The following is a 26999-nucleotide window of genomic DNA, read 5'->3' on the forward strand; positions in this document are numbered from 1 at the left end:
CAGCGATCATATTTTTATTAATTGTATTTTCCCTTGTAAGATACAGCGAATTGCAAAACTTATGTTTGCAGTATGCTGACCTGATGTACATTTTTGCAACCTGTTGAAGTAGGAACTGTTGTACCTCTCAACTGTACAGATTTTTGCAGAATGTCCAGATTTTTGCCTCATATTTTTGGTCTGCTCCTCAAAAAACAATTGTTTTTCTGGCAAATCATTGAGGATTGAAGTCAGGAAATAATGACTTTGATTTGAGTTACAGACTTCATACTCTTCAGAAAATTCATGCTAATGCAAAATCTGTTATTCTATCAATTTTCTACGTTTGTAAGAACAATATTTATAAATTGTCCCTATTTCGGGGCTTTGTCCTTTCATTATATATGGCTTTGTCTAGATTTCTGGGTCTTAGAGGTTGAGAGGTTTGCATGGAGTTTGGTATTGCACCTTATCCCAGACAACTGTTGCACTGTACTTTTTTCTTATGTAGAGATGAAATACTTTTGCTTGCCAAAATTTTTAAAGCTGTAACCTGCCCCATATGACATGATAGGAGGCATCCCTTGGAAACAGAGCATTTATTTGTTTTATTTTTTGACAGATCATAATTATGTGGTATCTAGACATCACAACATTAGTTACAGGCTGCCTTTATTTCCGAGCTAACTGCAGCCACAGGAGATCTATGCTCCCTGTAAAGATGTACTGCCAACTAGATATTGTAGATGACCTACTTTTAATCCAGGGCTGACTGTATAAAGTGTTGTAGCATTGCAGCCACTGTGTAGATGTCTTCACATCTGCATAAAACAATATTTTTATCACCTAAAATGCTTTGCTTTTGTATAATGAGGCCTGGCCACTGCTCCACATATCGTCATTCAGCAAGTGTGAGCACAGAGAAAAGAATCAAAATTACCAGACAAACTTCCTGCTTCACAGAATAAACTATGATTTCATAGAGATGTGAAGAGCTAAAATGTGTTGGTGTTAATGGCAGTAAGCTTGGTGAGATGCAGGAACATATCAATTTTTCAGTCTGGTGACATTTAATTTTTAATTTCCATGTTTTTCTGTTTTTAGTGCTAGAGGAATGGAGTTCTACAGTTTTGGAATTTTGTTTAAGTATATGGAGTCTCCTGCAGAATTTAAGATTTCTTTATGGTGAGCAGTGATTTGTCTGTAAAGTTGTTTGCCAGTGGCAATCTCTTCATTAGTTACGGATTTCTATAATGTGGAATTGTTCAGATGATTTCTCTTCTGCAGAGATTGTTTGTATTGAGTGATAATGGTGGATTGTAATAACAGAAGTTTGAGTGGCCTTTTTGTCATTATTGGTTTATACATTTTGTTCTTTGCTTATTTATAGAGTGCTTAAAACTACAAATTTAAAACGCATTCTAACAAGTGGTGCTGTATTACATAGGGAATATAATTTAATGCAATCAGGAAGTTGAATCAAAGAACAAATACATGTATGCATGGCCACAAAAATGTGCGCAAGGAGTCTGTTTTGAAAATTGCCCAAATGTAAACTTAATCCTCTACTGACCAGATGCATTTTATATATATATGGGTTTACATGCAGTTTCAGTGGCACAGAATTTTACCATTTATGGTAGGAGTGTAAAGAAAATAGTAAATGCACATACGAGTATTTATGTCTATGAATGTGATATAGCACTCAGTCATTGTCCATGCTGGTGTGAATGACCTGAGACGTACATCCCTGGACTACATGAAAAGAGACATAGAGGAGCTCTCTGAGCATAAAACCCAGGCCGGTATGAGCCTGACCTTGAGTAGCATCTTACCCTCACCAAGAATGATGCCACAGTATAAAGACAAAATTATCAATTTTAACAATTGGCTAAAGTATTGGTGTCATTCAAAGGGGATCCAATGCCTGTCAGCCTGGGATGACATGCTCGACAAGCCACGATGCTTCACTAGGGACGACTTGCACCTGTCACCCCTGGGCTTTCGGATATTGGTAAAGGCTCTTGCTACCCCCATAGTGCCTTTTTTAGGTAAGGGTCAAAAGACAAACCCACCTCCATAGGTATCACAAGGGATAAACTAAGAGTAATGCTACTCAACGCCAGAAGTCTAAACCTCAAGATGCATGCACTCGAAACTCTCCATAACATGGAGAACATCGATATCTGTGCAGTAACAGAAACCTGGTTCAAGGCTCCCGAGAGCACCCCAGCACTACCAGATTATACCTCATTCCATGCTTTTCGGCCCCAAAAATTGGACCAAACCACAAAAGGAGGGGGGAGTATCAATATTTGACAAAGATACCCACACCTCCAGGTTGGTGGCACAGCACGAAGCATCAGATTATCCATGTGCAACAAACAGTGGGTAAAACTGACTTCCAGTTTATAGCCTGCTACAGACCACCCTCCCAAACCCAGGAACCCCACGCAGCCTTCCTGAGAACACTGTCAAATTCACTTTTCCCAAGTAAAATGTATGGAAATGAGTATATTTTCCTTTGATACCACTTATCGCAACGAGAATAGTCTGTTTATATTTTATCTTCGTATTTCACAGATTCATTTTGGATGCAGTGTTTACAAATATGAGACGACTATTACATTCTTGGTAGATGTGTGTATACATACACTGTGTACTGATATACATATTGACTTGGGATTCTGTGTCTAGACGTAGTTTTTGGCTGGGTTGTTCAATGAGGAAATGCACAGCACTCACTTTTTAAATTTGCTTTTTTTAAAAAAATGGTTACTGTAGATTATCTGCTTCTGGAATTTCATTTTCAAATGTACTTTTTCACTGTATGTTCAACTGTAGAGTAGGTCCGAACCGTGTCTTGGGGAATACACTTTTTGCGTTATGCGTGGTTTCCTGTAAACCCGGAAGGTTTGACTTCATAAGTTTTGGAGCATTGTGTATTTACCGCTGATGTGTATTTACCGCTGACGTCTCGCACGTTTTGCCTCATAAATGCCTGCATTTTTAAAAGAAAGTTAACAAATGTGAAGCTAGAAATGTAAAATGTTGTTAGCTGTTTAATTTTTCTCTAGGATGATTTTGTTTTAGAGGCATATGGTTTTGTTTTCCTAAGGTATATTGCTTTAGCGCTGTGCCAGTGTTCAGGTACATATCCTGTAGTAAGGCTATAGCATTTTTATGTGGGGGTTTAGCTCCTCTTGGAGTTCACGTAGCACGCAACCTGGGATACCGTCAGGTCCCATTGATGCTGTCTTTTTAGCTTTACTGAGGGCGGTTCTCACCTGGACATCTGAGATGACAGGGAGGTTACATTCAGCTGGGATAAGTATTTCTTCTTTTGGGGGTGAGGGAGGGGAAAAATTTGCACTGAACCTGTCTGCCAGAATGTTGGCAATATCTGTGGGTTCAGTGTATTTTTGTCATTGTGAACTAACTCTAAGCATATCTGAGGGTTTCTGCCCAGGTTTGTGACATAGCTGAAGAAGGCCTTGTGGTTATCTTTAGTGTCCATAGCGATTTTCTCTCAAAGTTGGCCTTGGATGTTTTTTATGAGAGAACGTAGAACGTGCAGTAGTTTCCTTTTGTTGTACAATTTGTTTATGGTTGGGGTCCACCAGACAGGACGCCTTCCCTTGGTGGGGAGGGTCTTGGTTTTATTTGGGATTGCATGATCCATGCATTCTTGGAGATGTACATAGAAAGCATTTGTGAAGGATTCTGCATTGTGGGATGTAATTTCCACTGGCCCAGTGGGATTAAAGGATACCATCTCAGTTATAAGAAGTGTAAAGTCAGCTTTTGAGAAGTTTTTCACTGTAGTCTTTTGTGTTGGGGGTGGAGGTGGGATGTGTATATCCAGGGTGATTAGTTTGTGGTCAGATTTCACTAGTGAGGGGTATACGTCCGGTGTGGAGCACTTTGTCCCCATGTTTGTGATGATCAGGTGTACTATAATATCTCCCTTTTGGAGAGGTGACTAGCCGCTCCATTGCATTTGAATTTATGAATTTTCAGGAAACTTTGGGCTAGGGTGTTAGTAAGTTGGTGATTAACTGTACTTAGACGTATTGCTTCATGTCATGATTGAAAACAATTATGCATTTATACTGGACTAGAGTCTACTCTGTGCTGCAAGAGAAACACGCTCATTTCTAGACTCCTGAAATGTGAATAAAGTCAGAGCATCCTGGTTGCTGGTTAGTATCTTATCAGGGCATCTTTTTTAATCTTTTTTTAATAGATTTATTTACCTGAATTTAGAGAAAGCCAGCTCACCTAAAAGTATTGTGACTTGTATTGTGACTTCTAGTGTTCTGATCTGAGTGAGCAGAACTGGTGCAGTTATAATAGATTTATCATTTGTTTAGATACGAACATCATAAGTAAAGCTTAGATGCATGTAGTGCAAAAAATTTTAAGATTCGATTAAATTAAATTACTAAAGGCTATATTGATCTGTTATTTCTCCCCTTTTGTTTGTTCTTGGAGAAAGAAGTAATCTGAGAGGGAGAGAGGAAGCGGAAGGGAGAGAAATGTACATTGGTGATGCAGTCTTAGGTACTACATTTATCTTCTTTCATTTGCAACCACCCCAAACATAGTTTATCGAGGCACACTATACAAAGCCATGCAGGTCTCACCAGAGCACAGCCCACTTTCCCACATATGATAATGTAAACTGTCTTTATTTTCTAAAGTGTAACTTACCACAGTTTTAGGAGGGAGGACTGAGCTCACTGAGGCACAGTTGAAAGGTATGGAAGGAGATATTGAAATGTTTACAGTTTTCTTGCTGAACTGCTTTGTATTGTCAGATATTCACATTTCTAACCAAATTCCATACCTTGAACTGCAGGTTTATTTGCTTTCCATAGCATCTCTCATAAGCTTTATCTATCAAACAGCATAGAAGTGTATAGAGAAAAACAACTTGTCTTTCTAGAATCCAACCCTGTAACAGAACCTAGATTTCCCTCTATGCATTTTGGATCACAAAAAATATATTAAAGTCAGGGTGAAGGCCCTCTTCACCTTGACTTTAATATATTTTTTGTGATTATAACAAAAGGTAATAAGTCTTGGACACTCATTTGAAAATGATACGTTTAGAAACAGACTGTCCATTCCTACCATCACAAGAAATAAACAAGTGCTCCAGATATTCTGAATGATTTAGTTTTGCCTAGAAGTTACCCATGTTATTACTTGCTGACTACTACCTGCATGGAGCTATGCTATATTTTGGGAATTTTTCTGGCCTTTGTCAGTAGTGTGTGCAACTTGTGTGGGAGGAAGGGCTAAGTGTTATACTATTTTACTGAATTACTGTATTACATAACAGCTGCACAAGGAGATAATGATTACCTACTCAACAGGTGATGTGCAGCAATTATCACCTGTGTCAGAGCATGCATACCTTTCCAGTAATGAAAGGCGGGTCATTATCACCTTAGCAATAAGTCAGTTACAATATAGCACTGAGTCATTATCACTTTTCAGGTAAAACTATTAGGAGCTGTCACTGTTGAAGTGCAACTCGTTATCACATTGATGAATGCACAAGGCAGATTGTGTTTTTTTTCTGCTTCTAGTCATTGCAAGCCACCCCCTTCATTCTTCAACTACCTAGCCTCTGAAATCCCTTATTTTATATATAATATCTATCTATGTGTGTGTGTGTGTGTGTGTGTGTGTGTGTGTGTGTGTGTGTGTGTGTGTGTGTGTGTGTATATATATATATATATATATATATATATATATATATATATATATATATATATATATATATATGTATATATATATATAGTGTGTGTATATATGTATATGTAATATATAATCTATATACACACACAGACATATCTGTATTTTCACTTATAACATACAGATATAACTATCCATTTTATTAATGTAGTTCATATCTTTGTGAATTAATGTAACTGAACCACATATAATGAAACAGTTGAATGTGTCAAACTATCACTACATACTGAATGTGTTGCTTTTCAGCTGCCTCTGTGCAGGTGAGTAACATTATATTCTATACAATTGTGTTTTTCAGCTTTGCATTCACCCGACATCACACACCTCAGTGAAGATGCCATCTGTTAAGAAGTTAACCGACGTTTACGTGGGCGACGATACTGATTCTGACAGTAATACCAGTGGGTCCGAAATGGAATTGGATCTTGATGCACAGCGTAAGCCAAACCAGAGTGAGGATGACGATTATGATGCCGATGATCATATTCCACTGGCACGTCTGCGTGAGAAGGCTATTACTGCGGATAAAGATGCCCCTGTCCCAGCGATTCCTGACAGACCCCTACCCTCTAACCCCGAGCTCACTACTCTTGATGAAACTGACCACGACAGTGAGGATGACATGCCACTAGCCCAGCTAAGGTATGATGGCACACACAATAGTGGTCAGCAACTTGAATCAGATTTTGACACAGAAGATGAATTGCCTCTATCTGAGTTACGGCACGGACGTGGCCCGAGTGACAGACCTTTGCAGTCCTCCATCGCCCAAGCCAGGCCGAGTGCTGAAGAGGAAGCGGATATGCTTCCTACTATACATGACTTCAGGTGTAGTCTACAGCAGGTTTATTCAGATGGAGAAAGTCCACTGGATCTGAGCAAGTAGCTCCTTGTCAAGCAAGGATCTGAGTGTGCCGCAATATGGAATTTGTGCAGTACTCCACTCAGTAGTCAGTACAAACCAGTGGGTAATGTAACTGATCACAGGGTACCTTGCATTCAAAACTCTGGGAGGCTAATGAAAAAGGCACGGCGATCATGCCCACCACGAAACTTATCATGGGAGAAACGCCTGAGACCAGTTCACATCGATGATTTTGTGTGTCCAGTCGGCCCAGTCACCAACCTTGACTCGACAGCACAGAGGTGGACTTCCTCAATTTGATGTTCCCAGAGGAACTGTATTCACTTATTGCTGATGAAACTAACCGCTATGCTGCACAGAGGCAGGCTGCAGCAGGCAAGGTTGATAAGCGGTGGAGTCCAGTTTGTCCTGGAGACATACGCACATTTCTAGGTGTCAGAATATACATGTCTATTGTACATGTTCCAAAATACAGGCAGTACTGGGAAACGCACCATCTGTATGGTCATTTCCCAATAGCCGAGTACATGACCCGGGAGAGGTTTGAAAAAATTCAGCAGTATTTTCACTGCAATGACAAAAACCTCAGACGACCACAGGGCTCTGTGGGTCATGACAAGCTCCATCATGTACGGCCAATACTGGATGCCGTACTTCATGCATGTAGGACACAGTATAATGTGCATCGTGATGTGGCAGTAGATGAAGCCATGGTCGGCTTCCGTGGACGTCTGTCATTTAGACAGTTTATGCCTGGCAAGCCGGAGAGGTATGGCATTAAGGTATGGGTGCTAGCTGACTCACATAATGGTTATGTGCATGAATTCCAGGTATACACTGGAAAGGCAGAGCAGACCACAGACGTTGGACTGGCACACAGAGTTGTGGTCGACCTAACACGGGGCCTGATTGGAAAGAAGCATCACATTTACTTTGACAACTTCTTCTCATCTGTCCCTCTGGCACAGCAACTGCTGCAGGATGGTCTGTACTGCTGTGGAACCATGCGCACCAATAGGTCTGGATGGCCTGTAACATTCAACCGACAAGCCATTGGTAAAGCGCCTCGAGGGTTCTACAAGCAGCTGCAGAGTGGACCATTGCTTGCAACTGAATGGAAGGATAGCAACCCAGTATTTCTGCTGTCCACTAATAGTAACCCAACCTTGGCAGTCTCCAGCATACGCAGGAAACAGCACGATGGAACAAAAGCTGCAGTACCATGTCCATCAGTTGTAAACATGTACAACACATATATGAATGGGGTGGACCGAGCTGATCAGCTCAGGACGCAGTATCCAACTGCTCGAAAGGCAAGGAAATGGTGGCTGTACTTGTTCTGGTTCCTATGGGATGTGGCCATAGTGAATGCTTACATTTTATTTCGTGAGAGTGCTAGCCACCGGCAGCTTTCACGTTCTGGCCGTTTTATTGCGGCAAGCCAGTTACAGTTTAGAAGACATCTAGGCATGCACCTCCTGACCACCTACAAGAAGAGGAAAAGATGCATAGAGATTACCATCCCAGAGCCCATGACACGATTTGAAGAAGGCTCACACTTTCCAGTGAAATGGCGGAAGGCACGATGCAAAACTGTGCCATCAAGGGAAAACGTGCTGAACCATCATGGGGATGCCCGACCTGCAAGATTAACCTATGCATGGAATGCTTTGGTGAGTACCATGGCCATAAGAGTCTAGCAGACTGCTGACAGCAGTAAGATGTGCAGAGCACACTATACATCAAAGTTGTGACCAGGCTGTTGGGTCCATTGCTGGATGGGCACATGTAAAGAGAAAAGGCAGACTGCTGCCACTGAAGGAGGTCATGAGACCATAGTGGTATCAGCAGTCTGAGTGGGCAGCCAGCACAGCTATGGGACACTACAGATAACCAACAGCTGGAGCCCCATGCCTGTCCTTGGCATATTAGTGGAGCGGTGGTCCTTGCCCTGCTTTTTTCTCTTTACATGTGCCCTGGCTGGGCACCCTTGTCAGTGTCTACCCATGCTTTATTTCAGATAAGACTGTCTCCTGCTGTTCTGGGAGTCACTAGAAAGGGAGCAGCCAAAATCCTTATGCTGTCTCATCACCAAATATTGTGCTGCTGGGTGCATCACAGGGGGCATACCCAGCCAGCATGGATCTCGTGATCCACCGGGATCGCACTTGGGAACCTGGAGACTCTACAGCACAGTCCCATAGTGCTGCTGTCCTCGGTAAGCATGGGCTTGGGTGTGCCACTGTGATGTAATGCAAAAACATGCAAAAGACACAGCCTGGGTCAGTCTTGGTCTTTGACATTTTGCCTTGATGTAGCTCTCCACTCAGTCTCCCTCCCTTCAGGTGTAGTCAGTGTATGTAGGTCAGGACAACAGGGCTTACATTAGCTCCTCCCTTCTACTCATTGCAGAAAGGACACATGTAAATGGAAAAGGCAGAGGTAAAGCAGAGTGCCTCACCTGCTTTTTCAGTGTACATGTGCTCTTTCTGTGCCCCCATGTCAGTTAGCAGCCAAGCCCTTCAGCACAAATGCCAGGAAGGTCCCTCTTCAATTTTGTTTTGCCAACTGCTCTTAGGTTGGTGGGTTCATCACAAGGCATACCCAGCCAGCGTGGATCTTGTGATCCACCGGATCGCACTTGGGAACCTGGGGACTCTACAGCACAGTCCCATAGTGCTGCTGTCCTCGGTAAGCTTGGGCTTGGGTGTGCCACTGTGATGGACTGCAAAACATGCAAAGACACAGCCTGGGTCAGTCTTGGTCTTTGACATGTTGCCTTGATGTAGCTCTCCTCAGTCTCCTTCCCTTCCGGTAGGTCAGGACAGCAATTAGTGAGTTGCTTCAGTCACTCATCCCTTAGGTCCATTGCCGAATGGGCACATGTAAAGAGAAAAGGCAGAGGTAAGGCAGACTGCTGCCACTGAAGGAGGTCATGAGACCATAGTGGTATCAGCAGTCTGAGTGGGCAGCCGGCACAGCTATGGGACACTACAGATAACCAACATCTGGAGCCCCATGCCTGTCCTTGGCATATTAGTGGAGCGGCGGTCCTTACCCTGCTTTTTCTCTTTACATGTGCCCTGGCTGTGCACCCTTGTCAGTGTCCACCCATGCTTTATTTCAGATGAGGTAAGACTGTCTTCTGCTGTTCTGGGAGTCACTGGAAAGGAGCAGCCAAAAACCTTACGTTGTCCCATCGCCGAATATTGTGTTGCTGGGTGCATCACAGGGGGCATACCCAGCCAGCGTGGATCTTGTGATCCACCGGGATCGCACTTGGGAACCTGGAGACTCTACAGCACAGTCCCATAGTGCTGCTGTCCTCGGTAAGCATGGGCTTGGGTGTGCCACTGTGATGTACTGCAAACATGCAAAAAGACACAGCCTGGGTCAGTCTTGGTCTTTTGACATGTTGCCTTGATGTAGCTCTCCCCTCAGTCTCCTTCCCTTCCGGTAGGTCAGGACAGCAATTAGTGAGTTACTTCAGTCCCTCATCCCTTAGGTCCATTGCCGAATGGGCACATGTAAAGAGAAAAGGCAGAGGTAAGGCAGACTGCTGCCACTGAAGGAGGTCATGAGACCATAGTGGTATCAGCAGTCTGAGTGGGCAGCCGGCACAGCTATGGGACACTACAGATAACCAACATCTGGAGCCCCATGCCTGTCCTTGGCATATTAGTGGAGCGGTCCTTACCCTGCTTTTTCTCTTTACATGTGCCCTGGCTGTGCACCCTTGTCAGTGTCCACCCATGCTTTATTTCAGATGAGGTAAGACTGTCTTCTGCTGTTCTGGGAGTCACTGGAAAGGGAGCAGCCAAAAACCTTACGTTGTCCCATCGCCGAATATTGTGTTGCTGGGTGCATCACAGGGGGCATACCCAGCCAGCGTGGATCTTGTGATCCACCGGGATCGCACTTGGGAACCTGGAGACTCTACAGCACAGTCCCATAGTGCTGCTGTCCTCGGTAAGCATGGGCTTGGGTGTGCCACTGTGATGTACTGCAAAAACATGCAAAAAGACACAGCCTGGGTCAGTCTTGGTCTTTTGACATGTTGCCTTGATGTAGCTTTCCCCTCAGTCTCCTTCCCTTCCGGTAGGTCAGGACAGCAATTAGTGAGTTACTTCAGTCCCTCATCCCTTAGGTCCATTGCCGAATGGGCACATGTAAAGAGAAAAGGCAGAGGTAAGGCAGACTGCTGCCACTGAAGGAGGTCATGAGACCATAGTGGTATCAGCAGTCTGAGTGGGCAGCCGGCACAGCTATGGGACACTACAGATAACCAACATCTGGAGCCCCATGCCTGTCCTTGGCATATTAGTGGAGCGGTCCTTACCCTGCTTTTTCTCTTTACATGTGCCCTGGCTGTGCACCCTTGTCAGTGTCCACCCATGCTTTATTTCAGATGAGGTAAGACTGGAAGGGAAGATGTTCACTGGTTTAGAAGGGATGGCATTCACCTAACTGAGGAGGGCATTGCATTCTTCTTGACCAACCTCCACAATGGAGTGAGGAGAGCCCTGCATGATTGTGAGAAGAATGGAAAACACCCATGACCAAGCTGGACCAGTATAGTAAGTAAAACACTATTATGAAATGTGTTATGTAAAATTTATTTCTCTGAGCTTGGCAAATAACTGTTATGGAAATTATGATTTTTTTTCATATTTTGGTAAATAACTTTGCAAGGGAGCATCTGAATGTGCCAAGTAATATCTCATTTTGAAGACAGTATTGCTGGTTCTAATATGGTAAAAGAATTGTGCCAGTATGTTTGACACATGTGCAGAAATCAAAGTTTGTTTGAGACTTATGGTTATGGAAATTATGATTTTTTCATATTTTGGTAAATAACTTTGCAAGGGAGCATCTGAATGTGCCAAGTAATATCTCATTTTCAAGACAGTATTGCTGGTTCTAATATGGTAAAAGAATTGTGCCAGTATGTTTGACACATGTGCAGAAATCAAAGTTTGTTTGAGACTTATGGTTATGGAAATTATGATTTTTTTCATATTTTGGTAAATAACTTTGCAAGGGAGCATCTGAATGTGCCAAGTAATATCTCATTTTGAAGACAGTATTGCTGGTTCTAATATGGTAAAAATTGTGCCAGTATGTTTGACACATGTGCAGAAATCAAAGTTTGTTTGAGACTTATGGTTATGGAAATTATGATTTTTTTCATATTTTGGTAAATAACTTTGCAAGGGAGCATCTGAATGTGCCAAGTAATATCTCATTTTGAAGACAGTATTGCTGGTTCTAATATGGTAAAAGAATTGTGCCAGTATGTTTGACACATGTGCAGAAATCAAAGTTTGTTTGAGACTTATGGTTATGGAAGTTATGATTTTTTTTCATATTTTGGTAAATAACTTTGCAAGGGAGCATCTGAATGTGCCAAGTAATATCTCATTTTGAAGACAGTATTGCTGGTTCTAATATGGTAAAAGAATTGTGCCAGTATGTTTGACACATGTGCAGATATCAAAGTTTGTTTGAAACTTATGGTTATGGAAATTATAATTTTTTTCATATTTTGGTAAATAACTTTGCAAGGGAGCATCTGAATGTGCTAAGTAATACCTCATTTTGAAAAGATTATTTATAGTTCTAACATGGTAAAAGAATGGTACCTGTATGTAGTACTCATAGGCAGATATCAAAGTTTGTTTCTGACTTAGGTTATGGAAATTATGATTTTTTCATATTTTGGTAAATAACTTTGCAAGGGAGCACCACATTGTGTGAAGTAATGCATCATTTTGAAGACAGTGTTACTCCTTACAACATGGTAAAAGAACTGTGTCTAGGCACTGTACACAAGTACAGATATTACAGTTTGTTTAGTCTTGTACAAATATGAAAATTATACATTTACAATACTTCTCATTATTATGCCCATATCTTTGAGGGAGCATGGTAATCACACAAATGATGCGTCATTTTGAAGCTGACATTCAGATGCACAACTTCTACACTGATATGTAGGCTCTGTCTGTTACAGGTGATGAGATATTATGCTTTGTTTATTTATCAATTATGAGAAATAATATACTAATCATATTTCTGTGAATATCTCATGAAAGGAGTGTCACACAGTTATGGTTAAAGTATCATTTTAAAGCTGACATTCATACTAACAAATTAAATTCAAATTGTATGGGTCTGCATGGTACATAGACCAAGATATTGTGCTTTGCTTTTCCAAAAAATAAAAATTGCACAATATCAGCATTCCTTGGCAAATATTTCATTATGACTTTGATATGCACTATCAACATTTACACTGTTGGAAAGGTCAGTGTCTGCTGAACAACTTTCGCGTTTACACTTTTAGTGTAGCTCTTATAGTTAAAGAGTTATGAGCATTTGTTTTCTGTATAGTATTACAAATGGATTTTCTGAAAATGAGCTCAGGCTGCTCTGTTGTTCCTATGGTGGAATTCAGCAGGCAGCTTTTCCTGAGTGAATGAGTTAACATCATCAGTTTTACTTACCTTCTCGTGACCAGAGATAGCCTCTTCAAAGGCAGATTTTATCATCCACTTCAAAAATAGTTTGCTTTTCCTTTCTACCAGGACCCAGTGACTGAAGCTATGGCAGATAGAACAATCTTCCTGTAAGTGCACCAGGCCCAGACAGTAAACACCAAGAGAATGCATATCAGAATTTGGTAGCTTTCACTTGCATTTGCGGTATTTCTTAAAACCAGAAGTGCCTCTGTCCTTATCAGCCATAATACCCCCCCCCCCCCAAAAAAAAAAAAAACAGGTAAACATGACCACACACACACACGCACACACACACACACACACACACGCACGTACACACACACTATATATTCAGAGAAAAATTAAGCAATATAAAGGTATAAGTAGACACACACACACATTTTTTTTAAAGGTAGATAAAAGGAAGGAGAATCGAAAAAGTATATATATATATATATATATATATATATATATATATATATATATATATATATATATATATATACACATACATATGTATGTGTGGGTGCACACACACACACACACACATATATATATATATATATATATATATATATATATACATATAAATGTATATACGTGTATATAGATATATATATATATATACACACACACACACACACACACACATATATATATATATATATATATATATATATATACACACACACACACACAAACACATACATAGGTTCATAGGTAGGTACTAGGCTATTGGCCCTAGGGCCTATATAAGCCTAGCCAAAGGTACCCTGGCTTTCATCACCCAAGAAAATTATTTTCCTGTGCCACTGTCGAGCAGAGCCACAGAAGTGATCCCCGGGGTGAATTTCCTATCTCCCATCCAATCCTCAAGATGTTTCTTGAACAGTGCTAATGAGGAGCTTTGTTTGATATAGATAGGTAGTTTGTTCCAGAGTATGGGAAGTCTCTGGGACAGGAATCTATCCCTCCAGCATGTTCTGTTTATTGTGGTGACAAGGTTTAGGTCCCTAGAGCATGTAGCTCGTAGGGATTGGGATTTCTTTAAGTGGAGCATGTCTAAAAGCTCTGGGTTTGACATAGCTTTGTGTGTTAGGCAGAGATCGCCTCTGAGTAGGCGATATGCAGCGGAGTAAAGCTGCAGTTTTTTGAGACAGTCTGCATAGGGCATCTCTTTGAGGCCGGTAATCCTCTTTGTGAGGTATTTCTGTGGCCTTTCCAGTTGTTGTAGATGTCTTGTGAGGTACATACCAAAGGGGGCATTGTACTCTATAATGGGTCTAATGAGTGACGAGTAGAGTGGAACAATGACCTCTTTTTTTCCTGGATGAGAAACCTTTTGTGACGAGGTGTGCCACATAGAATGATTTCCTGACTACTGTGGCGATTTGATTATCAAAGGAGAGACTACTGTCCACCTGTGTCCCAAGGTCTCTTATCACACTTTCAGTGTTAAGGAGACTACCACCTATGTGGTAGTTCATGGGTACTGAGTTTTTACCAAAAGGAATGACAATGCACTTTTTGGCATTGAGCTTGAGGCCATGGCTTTGACACCAGGCATCTGTCTCAGCAAGGCCCTTTTGTAGGATGTCCACATCTTTTGGAGTTTTGATTATGGCTCCTAGTTTGCAGTCATCTGCGAACTTCGTTAGCCAAAGACCTTCTGTGTTGGCCTGTACTTCAGAGAAGTAGATACCAAACAGGAGAGGACCCAGGACTGAACCCTGTGGTACTCCACTTGTCACTGGTCTGAAGCTGGATTTGGAGTCTGCTACTTTCACAGTGTGGGTTCTGTCAGTGAGCCAGTTGGCAACCCATCTTGTGACATAGGGATTTATACATAGTTTAGTGAGTTTATCTATAATTCCAGAGTGGGGGATGGTGTCAAAAGCCTTGGCGAGATCTAGATAGGCTGTGTGAACCACCTTACCCTCATCTACGGCTTTGGTGACTGCTTCAAAGAAGTCTATCAGGTTTAGGAGACATGATCTGCCTTTTACAAACCCGAACTGGGTGGGGTCCTGAGTTTGGAGATTACCAATGTCATTGTTTATAAGTTCCATGATGATACGCTCCATAGCCTTGCAGACCAGGCTCGTTAGGCTAATGGAGCGGTAGTTTCTGGGGTCTGTGGTGGCTCCCCCTTTGTGGAGTGGGATAACTGTCGCTGTGTGCCATTCAGTGGGCACATAGCCTGAGATGAGGCTATGATTGAACATGGTACTTAGGTGGGGTGCCAGTTCGTTCTGTAGTTCGTGTAGAACACAGCTTGGGATGTCGTCAGGTCCCATGGATGCTGTATTCTTGGCTTTGGATAGTTTGTTTTTTACCTGTGCAGCCATGATTACAGGAACTTTGCATTCTTCTGATATAAAGATGGGCCCTTTAGGGGATGACAGAGGGGTAAAGTTAGCACTGAACCTATCTGCCAGGATGTTGGCAATATCCGTTGGTTCTGTATATTTAGTGCTATTGTGCTGTAACTCAGAGAAAATCTGAGTGTTGCCATTGAGATTCTTGACATAGCTATAGAATGCTTTGTGGTTGTCTTTAGAGTCAGTGGCGATTTTGTTTTTATAACTAGCTTTGGAGGATTTTATGACGGATCTCAGCTTCTTACTGAAGCTGACCAGGGAGTTTCTCCAATCATGGGATTTTACTCTTTTTTGCAACAGTTTCTTTCTTCTGTTGTAGGGTTTGTTTATGGCAGGGGACGACCAGATTGGCTTCCTTTTCTTGGAGGATAGCATCTTGGTTCTGTTAGGGATTGCACGATCCATGCACTCATGTAAGTGCTTATAAAGTGCATTTGTGTAGGATTCAGCAGTCATACCTCTATTGTCCGTCAGCATGGGTGTCATGAAGTTTGCTACTTCTGTCTTAAGAAGCGTGAAGTTGGCTTTGGAGAAATTTTACTGTGGTTTCCCTAATGAGGGGTGGGGAGGGATGTGGATGTCTAGGATGATTAGCTTATGGTCGGATCTGACCAATGAGGAATTGACCTCTGGTGTGGAGCACCGGTTGCCCATGTTGGTAATAACCAGGTCTAGGATATTGCTGCCTCTGGTGGGGGTGTGGATAAGTTGATCCATGGCATTGGAATTTATGAATTCCAGAAAACGTTGAGCACAAGAGTTGGTACATGAGTAGTTTTCCCAGTTAATGGTAGGGTAGTTGAAATCGCCCATTATTAGGGTGTTAGGTTGTACCCTAATATTTTCCAGTGTATTAAGAAATGAGGAGTGGGAATCCTGAGGCATCGTGGGGGATCTGTAGCAAGCTACAATTTGGAATGCGGTCTTGCCCAGAGTTAGTTGCACTTGGATAATCTCGGATGCATTATGCTGAGCAACTAGCCTGGAGGTGTGGATATCCTTAATGAATATGGACATGCCTCCGCCTTTAGTGTTTCGGTCCAGGTTAGGTGGCGGAAAGGTGTGGTATGAATTATAGCCTGGTAATGCAGGGGTACTCTCTGGAGCCTTACACACACACACACACACACACACACACACACACACACACACACACACACACACACCTATATTTATATACAGGCTACCAACTATGGTAGTATAGAGTACCAAAAACTAAAGAAGGAAAGACTACTAATGAAATGAGCTATTTGAGAGGGGTAGATATAAAGGAAAGGAGAAGGTAAACATTTATAATAGAAACGGAAAAAAACTATATTAATACAAAAGAATGCGCAAATATTTATAAGAAATAATTCACTTAGCTCAAGAGCTATCGACAACACGTCTGTCACAGGAAGTGGCAAACGAGATCTGAGGTAAACTGGAGAGGAGCATTCTGAGTAGGACTTAAGCTTGAGCGTTTTTGGTTCTCATGGGCTGTAGTAATGGCTGAGTCGGTTCTGACATTCAGAACAGAACCCATATGTCCCATATGTCAAGGGTTAAATGAAGACTGACAACATCAGATATATACATTTATGTCAGACTGTACTGTTGTAACTGAGGAAATGTATATATGTTAACAGAAAATGCTGGAAGGGAAGGGGTTAAGCTCAGCTCAGCTTACCTTAACAGAAATAGCCAGAAATAAAATTACTTGGTTTAGGCCATAAAGATTTTATCTCACATGCCTGAATGCAGTCAGAGACGCAATGTCTGGGAAAGGCCTGGCCTCTTATTGTCCTTAGTGGTGAACTAATAGCTACCCTGGGTGTCAGAGAATGACTGGTTAGTCTCTCCAGGAAGGATGAAAGTACTGGAATTGTTTTACAGTCTCCAGATGCCTTAGCAAAGCCCTAGGTGTGTATTGTGACACATCTGTGCTAGATCCTGGTTCAGCTTTTATTCAGGGGGGTAGTGTGGGAACCACAAAATCAGGTGACCCCATGTGATGTCAATTCTATAGCCAGCAATGAAATTATTTTAGATATTAGTGAGAGATGTGATAGTGACACTCAGCACTCTGTTCTTGGGAACCTGACAACAAAGATCACTCACCCACTTCATATTGCCTTGCTTTAACTAGGGAACATTACTTCTTCAGTTAGTTAGAAAATATAGTGAGATTAGTTAAATACTGTTTTCTTGTATCTGTACGAGTCTTTCCATCTGTGTTATTTTTTATATTTCCTGTGAATTGAAACTCCGGCCTTTATTGTAAAACAGATAGCATTTTCATGTTTTCTGTTTTATTATTTATTATAAAAAATATCTAAACCTTTCATTGCGGGTGATCTTTTACAAAACAGTTTAACTTTTGCAAATAGCTGCATTTGTTTGGTGGCACTGAGCTTCATGCTCCTGAAAGTCTTGCTACTTGGTTAATACTACCATTTGTATAAGTATTAATTTTACTAAGTGTAATTGGGTACTCTGGTAAGAGTCTTAAAGTAGCTGCGTGATGGCAGTAAATCTACCTTACAGTCTGGGTAAAGGTGGCAAATCTGTGTCAGCCTTTCCCAGGTGTGTGTGTGTGTGTGTGTGTGTGTGTGTGTGTGTGTGTGTGTGTGTGTGTGTGTGTGTGAAAATCAAATCTCATACAGTGTGTGTATCAGCTACTTGGAACAGGGACATATAACACTGTTTTCTGCAGAGAGAAAGGTGAAGTCTTATTTGGGGCCTGGAGAGGAAAACCCAGCCCCAGGTCTGGAGCGTGCTCCCTGTGTGCTCTTAAGGGAAATTGTGCTTGGTGAAGAGAGCTGCAACTGAAAATAGTTTGTATCCATTTCTGTTCTAAGTGGACGTCTCCCACCGGTGTCAGTGATGAGGGTTGAGGGTTCTTGAATACTGGACCAGAGGATGGACGTCACATTATATACTATTTTAGAAATATTTACAATTTACTAGAGTAAGTAACCTACTTACCCTGGCAACAGTACTTGAGTAAATTTAGAGTAACACAAATGGAGACCAGCAGAGGGCAAGACACTGAACAGTGATATCATAGCTTTAATTAGTTTATTTATTTAATTTATTTATTATTTCATTTTTTGAGTCTGCATGATCAGCCCAATGAGTACCTATCATGCACCCAAATGACACATGTCTTCCTTGACTGGAGGGGACAGCACACTAGCCCATTCATTCAAGTAGAACTAAATGTTAGTTGTTAGGCAGAAGGCATTTCCGCAGATCCTGTCCTATCTCTACCTTCTTGGCAGCTTGCATGCTCCATTATAGCCACTTTTGGGAAATGTGTGCATGCTACCACACGTGTATCCTAGTGGCTAAGTAGCACACTTGTATGATGTAGGTCTGACAGGTTTCTTGCTGCAAGGTGATAAACCTGCAGTCCTGCAAGTATCTCAATAAGGAGATTGGGAATGCCTCTCTTCACTCAGTGTGGGTGAGCTGGCATTGGTCACTCACTCTTATTATCCCGTCTAGTCACTCCAGCACCCACATCATGAGTTGAACATGCATAGCATTACTTTTTGTACATTTCTTATGATAGTTCTTGCAAACGTCAGCATTTTTATTGACAGATCAATGACAAATAAAAGTAGTGTATTTAAATATATGTGCCTGGCACTTGAACATTTTACAAAAGTAGATGGTGTGATTTTGGCACTCTGCACAAAAAATACAGTTGCTGAGGCTTGGTTTAGGAGATAAGGATATTTATTTGCAGTCCAGTTATTATGCCATTATGCTTGCTTGTCAAGGCTCAATCTGTACCATTAAACTATGGAGACAGTAGATGCGTATGAAACATTCCTATAGATTCTATGTACAGAAACAGCTAGCTAAGACTCAGCAAAGAGGGAAGGGGAAAATATTAGCGGATGAGCCAGTTTCTAAACATCACAAAATTAAGAACTGAACTTATAACTTTCTTGGCCCAATTAAGAAACGTAGTAAAAGAAAATAATAAAATGTGTATAGAATACAACCCATCTTTTTCTGACACCTTTTAAATTAAACATTGTACAACAGTACCCTACAGAAGATAACTATGTTTCCAAGATCTGTAAAATGAACTGTGAAGCATGCAAAACTGCCCCTTCTAAAACAATATATATATATATATATATATGCTTTCTTACACTGGAATAAGTTTCATTGGTTTAGGAAATATCAAAGTTGACTGTTTCTGCATGTAGTCTCTTTCTCTGTACTCCAGCAGCATATAGTTCAGATATTCATCCTTTGAAAGAAATAGAAATTCACTTGTTGTTTGTAATACAGAGGATATTACTGTATTGCTATGTTGTAATACAGAGGATATTATTGTATTGCTATGATATTTCCAGGATATTGACAATTTATTTAGATATACATTACCTGAAGAAACAAGAATGCACAGCCTTTCAATTAAATTATTGTACAAATTCATAAACAGTAAATGAATTACCTTGATTTCTGGGAAGGCTGCATATAGGGACAAACTATATATAGCTTATACACTTTACCTTCTATTATTAGGTACACATTTCTAAGTACACATTTTTAAGTATATACATATTCACACTTAAACTGCATATCACATTAGACTACATATTTCCAGAAAAAATACATTACTGAAGGCACTAGAAGGGAAAACAGACTAAAATAATATCTGATGTTGTCAATCTTCATGTAATACTTGACTGTGGGCTCAATTTTGAGCCTCAGAACTGACTCAGATGTTTTTTCAGCTCGAGCCTCACAAAACTCTCCTCAATCTAGACTCTACCCATAATACTCCTCCCTAAATTACCTCAGATCTCATATGCCACTTTGTGGTGTCAGACGCATCCGACCTATCTCTTGCACGTTTTCAGTAGTATATTGTAAGTATTTTTTCTATATTTCTCTGTATTTTCTATACTTCTATTTACTTCTACCCGCTGTTCTCTCTTTCTCTCTTTGTGCGAGTGCTTCTCCACCTTCTTTTCCTTCTACTGTTAAGTATAACGTAGTAGTAGTAGTACATTGGTACTATCTCTTCTCTTTCTCTTCTGCTTTCTTTACATCAGAGTAATCTTCATTACTATTCTTGGTAATCCCCCCCTTTTCTATCCTTTTAAAAAAAAAAAAAGGAGACTCTTTTTCACTGTCACTTTTTTCCTCTGTGTGTGTATTAAAAGGTTAGGCCTTTTTTTACAGCATGGCTGATAGGTCATCTAAGGGCACCGCTGGCTTTAAGAGGTGCCAAAATCTGAAAGGAAGACGCTCAACTCAGATGGGCTTGTTTTCTTTGTCTACTGTTTAGGTACTGTCCACATCCAGGTGGATTGCACAATTTGCCATGGTTTCTCTGCCAGAAACTTGACTGAGTGGATAAACAAACTGATCTTGAAGAGGCTCTGAAAGGCCATATCGGGTCCAAGAACTGAAGCCAGCTCCTTCTCCTCTTCATCTTCATCATTCAAGACAAAAAAGTGACCACATTCGGTTCCGAGAAGTTCCTCGGAACCGTCTCCTAAACTGACAAAACCACCTAAGGTGTCAACAGCTTCCACAGCACCGGTAGGTACGGATGATTCAACGTCAAGTCAAATTTCGCAGCAGACATCTGGAGCTTCAGTACTAGTGGTTTTATTGGTACGGAAGCAGACTAGCCTTATTTCCTTACCAAGGACCTCCCATTCGCAATCAATGGACCCTTTTGCTGACCATCCACACAGTCTTTTCCTGGAACCGAGACCACCAAGGTTTCCTTCAGCTTTTTCTATTCAGTCAACTAAGAGTCTGAGTTGGACATCATGAGACTGGTCAACCAGCTCCTGATGGCGAGGGGATTGAATCCATCATCGCTTCCCAGCCAACTTGGCTCTGGGACTGGTCCTTCATCTACACCATCGCAGATTCCTCCTCCAACTCCAGCTGAGACTTTGGAGCCTCTGACGCTGACCTGCCCGGCTCCAACTGCCTTGGTACCGGTTAGAGTTCCTTCTCTATAACCGAGGATCACCTTGAGCTCTTCTGGTTTGCTGGAATCGGAGACCTCCCAGGGTCAAAGCTTCTTTGCTGATTCTAAGAAGCAGGGTTCAACTTTGGTCCTTTTGGAGCCTTCCATGCCCCTCTGTGCCACCGCATTCATAAGCTTGACCCTGGCTTTTGCTTTGGAGGTGGCTTCCTCGGTGCAGGGTGGGATCACGTTTCCAAAGGAGTCTATTTCGGTTCTGGGCTCCCATCCCTCTATGGTGGGGGGGGGGGGCTGCCTTTCAAATCATGGACAAGGCTTTGTCCATTGTGGACTCACAGTCCTTGCCATCCCTGTTGGGCCAAGTATCTTCTCTATCCCCTCGATCAGAGCTTCCTACAGCCTCATTTCTGGGACAGAGGGCACTAAAGCCTCAGGAGCAATCCACCATGGTGATTTCTTCTTCAGATACATCCCTAAAGCATCCCACTGAGGATTTACCTTCAAAGAAAAAGTGCAAGAGGAAGCACTTGGACCCCCTGAAGAGTCTTACACAGAGGATACCGATTTCTATTAAGGTGAAGGTTCCCCTAAGTCACTCCCTGATGATGTTTCCTTTGGGGACATCCTAGAAATCCTGAAGTAGAGGGGTGGTTGGACTTCCCGCCAGCCTTCCTGACAGGAATCAGTATACCTGGAGGCTTTTTGTGCCCAGTCCTCTACCTCCTGGATCTCTTCACCCGTTGACGAGCTTATGAAACTGATCACTCAGCGGGTCTGGAAAATTCCTGACTCCATCAAAGCTAATCTCCAAGAGACCTGACTGGATTTTGTCCGCCCCTAAGGATGAGCAACACTGGGCTAAGGGAATTCCTGCAGGCGCCATGGAGATATGGGCAGCCACTAAAGAGGAACTTGCAGAAGAAAGTCCTACTATCCATCCTCCTAACAAGGGGTCTAGGACTATGGAGAGGTTTGGGAAGTGTGTATATGCTTCATCGACCTTCACTCTCAGGTCCTTGAACTACAGATAGTCTCTCAGGAAGAGTTGCTGAAGGGGTCCGAAATAAGGTTCTCTCTCAGCTCGCCACCTTTGAATCGATTTCCAATTTGTCCATGAGGCTAATTGCTCATGCAGCTGAAGGGACAACAAGAGCAGCAGGTTCAGGCGTAGCTATCAGGAGACATGCCCTAATGCACTTGTTTGACCTTGTGGAGTGAGCTATTTATATCTTCGTTCATTGATGCTCTGCTTGACTGATCATCCCTGTTTGGACCCAAGGTGAAAGACACACTAGCTAGATGTGAGAAAGATGGGAGGACTATTTCTGCCATGGGGGTACACGTCTCCACTCAACGGACCTACTCTAGGAAACAGAGAAATGAGAGGCTATGGTTCTAAAAGTGCCAAGGGCCTTTCCAGGATTCACGTGGCAAGGACTTCTCCTGGGGCGGAGGGGGAAGTAACAATGGAAGACGCCGTTCAAGAGACAGATGTGGCCCACAGAACCAGGGGTCCAGAGAGTCTTTCTTTGGTAACTCCTACCAGTACTCCTGAATGGAGACCCGCTTACCCTCCTCTGGAGGCAATCAGGCGAAGATTATCCCTGCACCAATCTGCCTGGCTACAAATGACAACGGACAAATGGGTGCAGGGGATTATTTCCAGAGAATACATCATTCCTCTTTCACCGAATCCAAAAACACAAAAACACTCCCAGACATTCCACTCAGTCACAGGGAAGCGGCAGTCATAGAAATCCAAAAATTGTTCAATAAAGAGTCATCCAATCAGTCCCACCAGACCAGAAGGATCCGGAGTCTACACAAGATTCTTTTTAGTGCCCAAAAAATGGGACTGGAGACCCATTTTGGATCTCAGTCAGTTGAACAAATCAGTTCAACAAACCAAGTTCCAGATGGTCTTGGTACAGTCAATACTTCCATCCTTGGAAAAAGATGACTGGATGTGCTCAACAGATCTTCAAGATGTGTATTACCATATAAAAATGGACAAACGCTTCAGAAGATTCCTGCGCTTCTGGCTGGGAGCCAATCACTATCAGTTCAGAGCACTACCCTCTGGCCTCACCACAGCCCCCAGAGTGTTTACCAAATGCATGGCAGTGGTAGCAGAGCATCTCAGACTGCTAGGATTTCAAGTCTTTCCATATCTTGACAACTTGCTCCTTACCCCTACCACCAGGCGTCAACTTGTAAGGGCAAGAGATTACACCCTTCATCTTTGCACCACCTTAGGCATCACAATAAATCACGAAAAATCCCATCCGGAACCCAAACAACAGCTGGAATTCACTGGAGATCTACCATACAAAGTCACAGGGATGGCATCACTCCCATTAGAAAGGTTCCAAAGGTCAGATCACAAGTAAACCACATCATTCAGAACAGAAGTGTTCCAGCAAGACTCACTGTACATGCTCTAGGAAAGATGGCAGCCTCTATTACCCTAGCTCCGATGGCTATATATCACATGCAGATTCTTCACTGACTTCTGGCCTCCCAATGGTCATTACTAAATCAACCGATATCTCATCAGATCTTGGTCACCAATCGTTGCAAACAAGACCTGTCTTGATGGCTCTACTCCAATGAAATCATGTTGGGCTGGCCATTTCTCCTTCCTCATCCCCAAGCCATAGTGACCATGGATGCTTCCCAGATAGGGTGGGGGGGCATTATCTGGGAAGGACAGTCCAAGGCACTTGGTCCCAAATGGAGGCCAATTTGCACATTAATTTTTAGAGGTGAGGGCGGTGCTCTTAGCGCTGCAAGCATTTCAAGATGCCCTCCCCTTGGGAACAGTACCAATACAGACATACAACATGTCAGTAGTCTGGTACATCAACAAAGAAGAGGGAACCAAGTCTTACCTAATCTGTCAAGAAGCGCTCAGAGTTTGGCAATGGGTGATTTTTTCCAACCGCTTTCTAATGACAATGCACATTCCGGGGAGCTACAACATGATAGCGGACAAGTTGAGCATAACTATTCTAATGCCTCACGAGTGGTTTCTCAATCCAGACGTGGTGGAAAAGATTTTCCACCAATGGGGCCAACCTTGCTGTGACCCGTTTCCATCCCCTCTGAACAAGTGCAGCAGTTACTTCGCCCTAACTCCCCCCCCCCACGGGGGAGTCGCCGAGAGATGCTCTTCTCCACAATTGGCCATCTGGTCTTTTGTATACCTTCCCCCCACTCCTCTGATATGTCACTTTCTAAAGAAAGCCAAGAGGTTGAAGAACACAATAATCCTCATTGCTCCATTCTAGCCTCGACAAGCTGGTTTCCCTTCCTTTGGCCTCACCTTCTTCAAACAAAAACCTTGGATTCTGGACCCAGCACCAGACCCATTAACTCATCCAGAGGTATTGGTTTATCCAAATCTCCAGCATCTCAAGCTCACTGTGTGGCTTCCCCAATTCCCATGATTGCCAGGCACTCCTCCCTTACTTCCCTTGTTCGCCAAATTATTTTGGCCCACCATAAGCCTTCAACCAGGAGACTGCACCATAACAATTGGATAAAATTTGCTAAATGGTCAGTAAAGTGTTAGATTTTCTGGCCTTTCTTTATCAGTCTGGTTCTTCAGCATCTACCATTTGGGTACATCTTGCTGCGATATCTAATTTCCATGTGGGTTTTGATGGTTCTTCACTTCTGTCCCATAAAAACTCTGTAAGGCCTTTTTGAAAGGCACCTTAATGTTAAGGCCTCCTTTTAAAGAACCCATTGTTCCATGGGATTTACCTTTGGTTCTACAGTCTCTTATTTACCCCCCTTTTGCAGCTTCAGCAACTTGTGATTTAAAGTTCTTGACGTGGAAAACTTTTGGTTTTGATAGCTATCACTTCAGCCAGAAGAATATCAGTAATTCAAGCCTTGTCTTGCAAACCACCCTATTTAATATTTCATAAGGACAGGGTCTCACTCAGGACGAATCCATCATTTTTGCCAAAGGTTGTTTCAGAGTCAAATATTAACCAAACCTTGCGTTTAACATTCTTTTTCACCAGTTTCTCCAATAAGAGACAGTACTGTCTACTTATTAGGTGCTCACAGGCAATTCTGTTTTTACCTTCATAGAACAAAGGACATCAGAAAATCCAATCTTTATTTATCACTCAAAGGGACTTTACCCACCACTTCCTATGAAAACTCATTCAACTAGAATTTTAGCAGCTTCTGCAGTTTTTCACGCTAGAGCTTCTTTAGATAACATTTGTGCAGCAGCTATTTGGGCATCTTCTCATACCTTTATCACTCATTACAAACTGGACCAGATCTTTAGGGGATGTGCATCATTTAGTTTGATGATTTAGAAAGCTAGGGACTCTGTCCCACAGTCAATGATTACGTGAAAGTTGACAACATCAGATAAAGAAGTTGTGTCTTACCATAACGTTCCATCTGTGTTGTCGATCTTCACTAATCCTTGACATGCCCCCACCCCCCACCTATGAGTATTAGTGGAATGCATATTCCCAAAGACTGGCTTAATAATAAGGACAGATTTGGTCTCTTATTTGTTACTTCTTGTCTATCTGCCACTATTATATGCAAACTCGATCTGCAGTAATTTAGGGAGGAGCATTATGGGTAGAGTCTAGCTCGAGAGTTTTGGGAGGCACGAGCTGAAAAAACATCCGAGTTGGTTTTGAGGCTTGGAACCGAGCCCACAGTCAAGGATTAGTGAAGATCAACAACACAGATGGAATGTTATGGTAAGACATAACTTCTTTTTTCTTAACCAGAAACTTAAACACTCAAACAAGTCACTTTACTTACTGATAAGTGCAAAAAACTCCATATAGTTAACAAAAGAGATAATTGGAAATAGACCACATCCTTGCTATTGCTACATCCTTGCTATTGCTACCACTCATTTGTAATAAAAAGGAAGTGTTCTTTACTAGTCTTACATCTGAAAATTAAGTGCATGAAGCCCTGTTGTGCAGAACTGAAGCCTGAATGTCTGCCATCCCTTTTTACTTTGCGCAGCAGATAGAAAGCAATTAGAAGTTATGTACTCACCATAACGATCCATCTGAGTAGGTATCTTCATTTGTCTGCAACCTTTGGGATACGGATCCGATCTCGGATCCGAGCCGGCAACTTTTACCACAGCATAGATCCGAGCTCCTAGCTCCTCCCTTTACCCATAATTCCCTGCCAACCCTAACTGACCTCAGATCAAGTTTGCCCGATATAAGCAATGTAAAAGTGCCCCGGAAGGGGCTAATCCAAGACATATCCTAAAGGTCAGGGGGAAGGAGGGGGGGATGGTTGCAGACAAATGAAGATACCTACTCAGATGGAACGTTATGGTGAGTACATAACTTCTAAATCTGAAGTAGGAACTTCATTTGTCAGCAACCTTTGGGACAGAGTCCCCAGCTACCTGAATCCTGGGTGGCCTTTATGGACGAACATTCCGGAGCACTGCAGAGCCAAAGGACGCCCTACCTCTGGAAACAACATCCAGTTTGTAATGGCTGATAAAGGTATGAGATGAGGCCCAAGTGGCTGCAGAACAA

At 42.2% G+C, this 26999-nt stretch overlaps 1 protein-coding gene across 1 annotated transcript in view; it reads right to left on the minus strand.

Annotated features, from left to right (window-relative positions):
• The window catches only part of EFCAB8 (EF-hand calcium binding domain 8), a 3728836-nt gene that overhangs the window by 3386676 nt on the left and 315161 nt on the right, over positions 1 to 26999 (minus strand). Inside the window, exon 4 of the mRNA XM_044089017.1 lies at positions 19640 to 19740. Coding sequence (XP_043944952.1) covers positions 19640 to 19740 — 101 coding nt within the window. The remainder of the gene's footprint in view (positions 1 to 19639; positions 19741 to 26999) is intronic.

The sequence above is a fragment of the Protopterus annectens genome, chromosome 12.part0 (genome assembly GCF_019279795.1).
Source record: "Protopterus annectens isolate FY-2018-M chromosome 12.part0, PAN1.0, whole genome shotgun sequence".
NCBI lineage: Eukaryota > Metazoa > Chordata > Ceratodontiformes > Protopteridae > Protopterus > Protopterus annectens.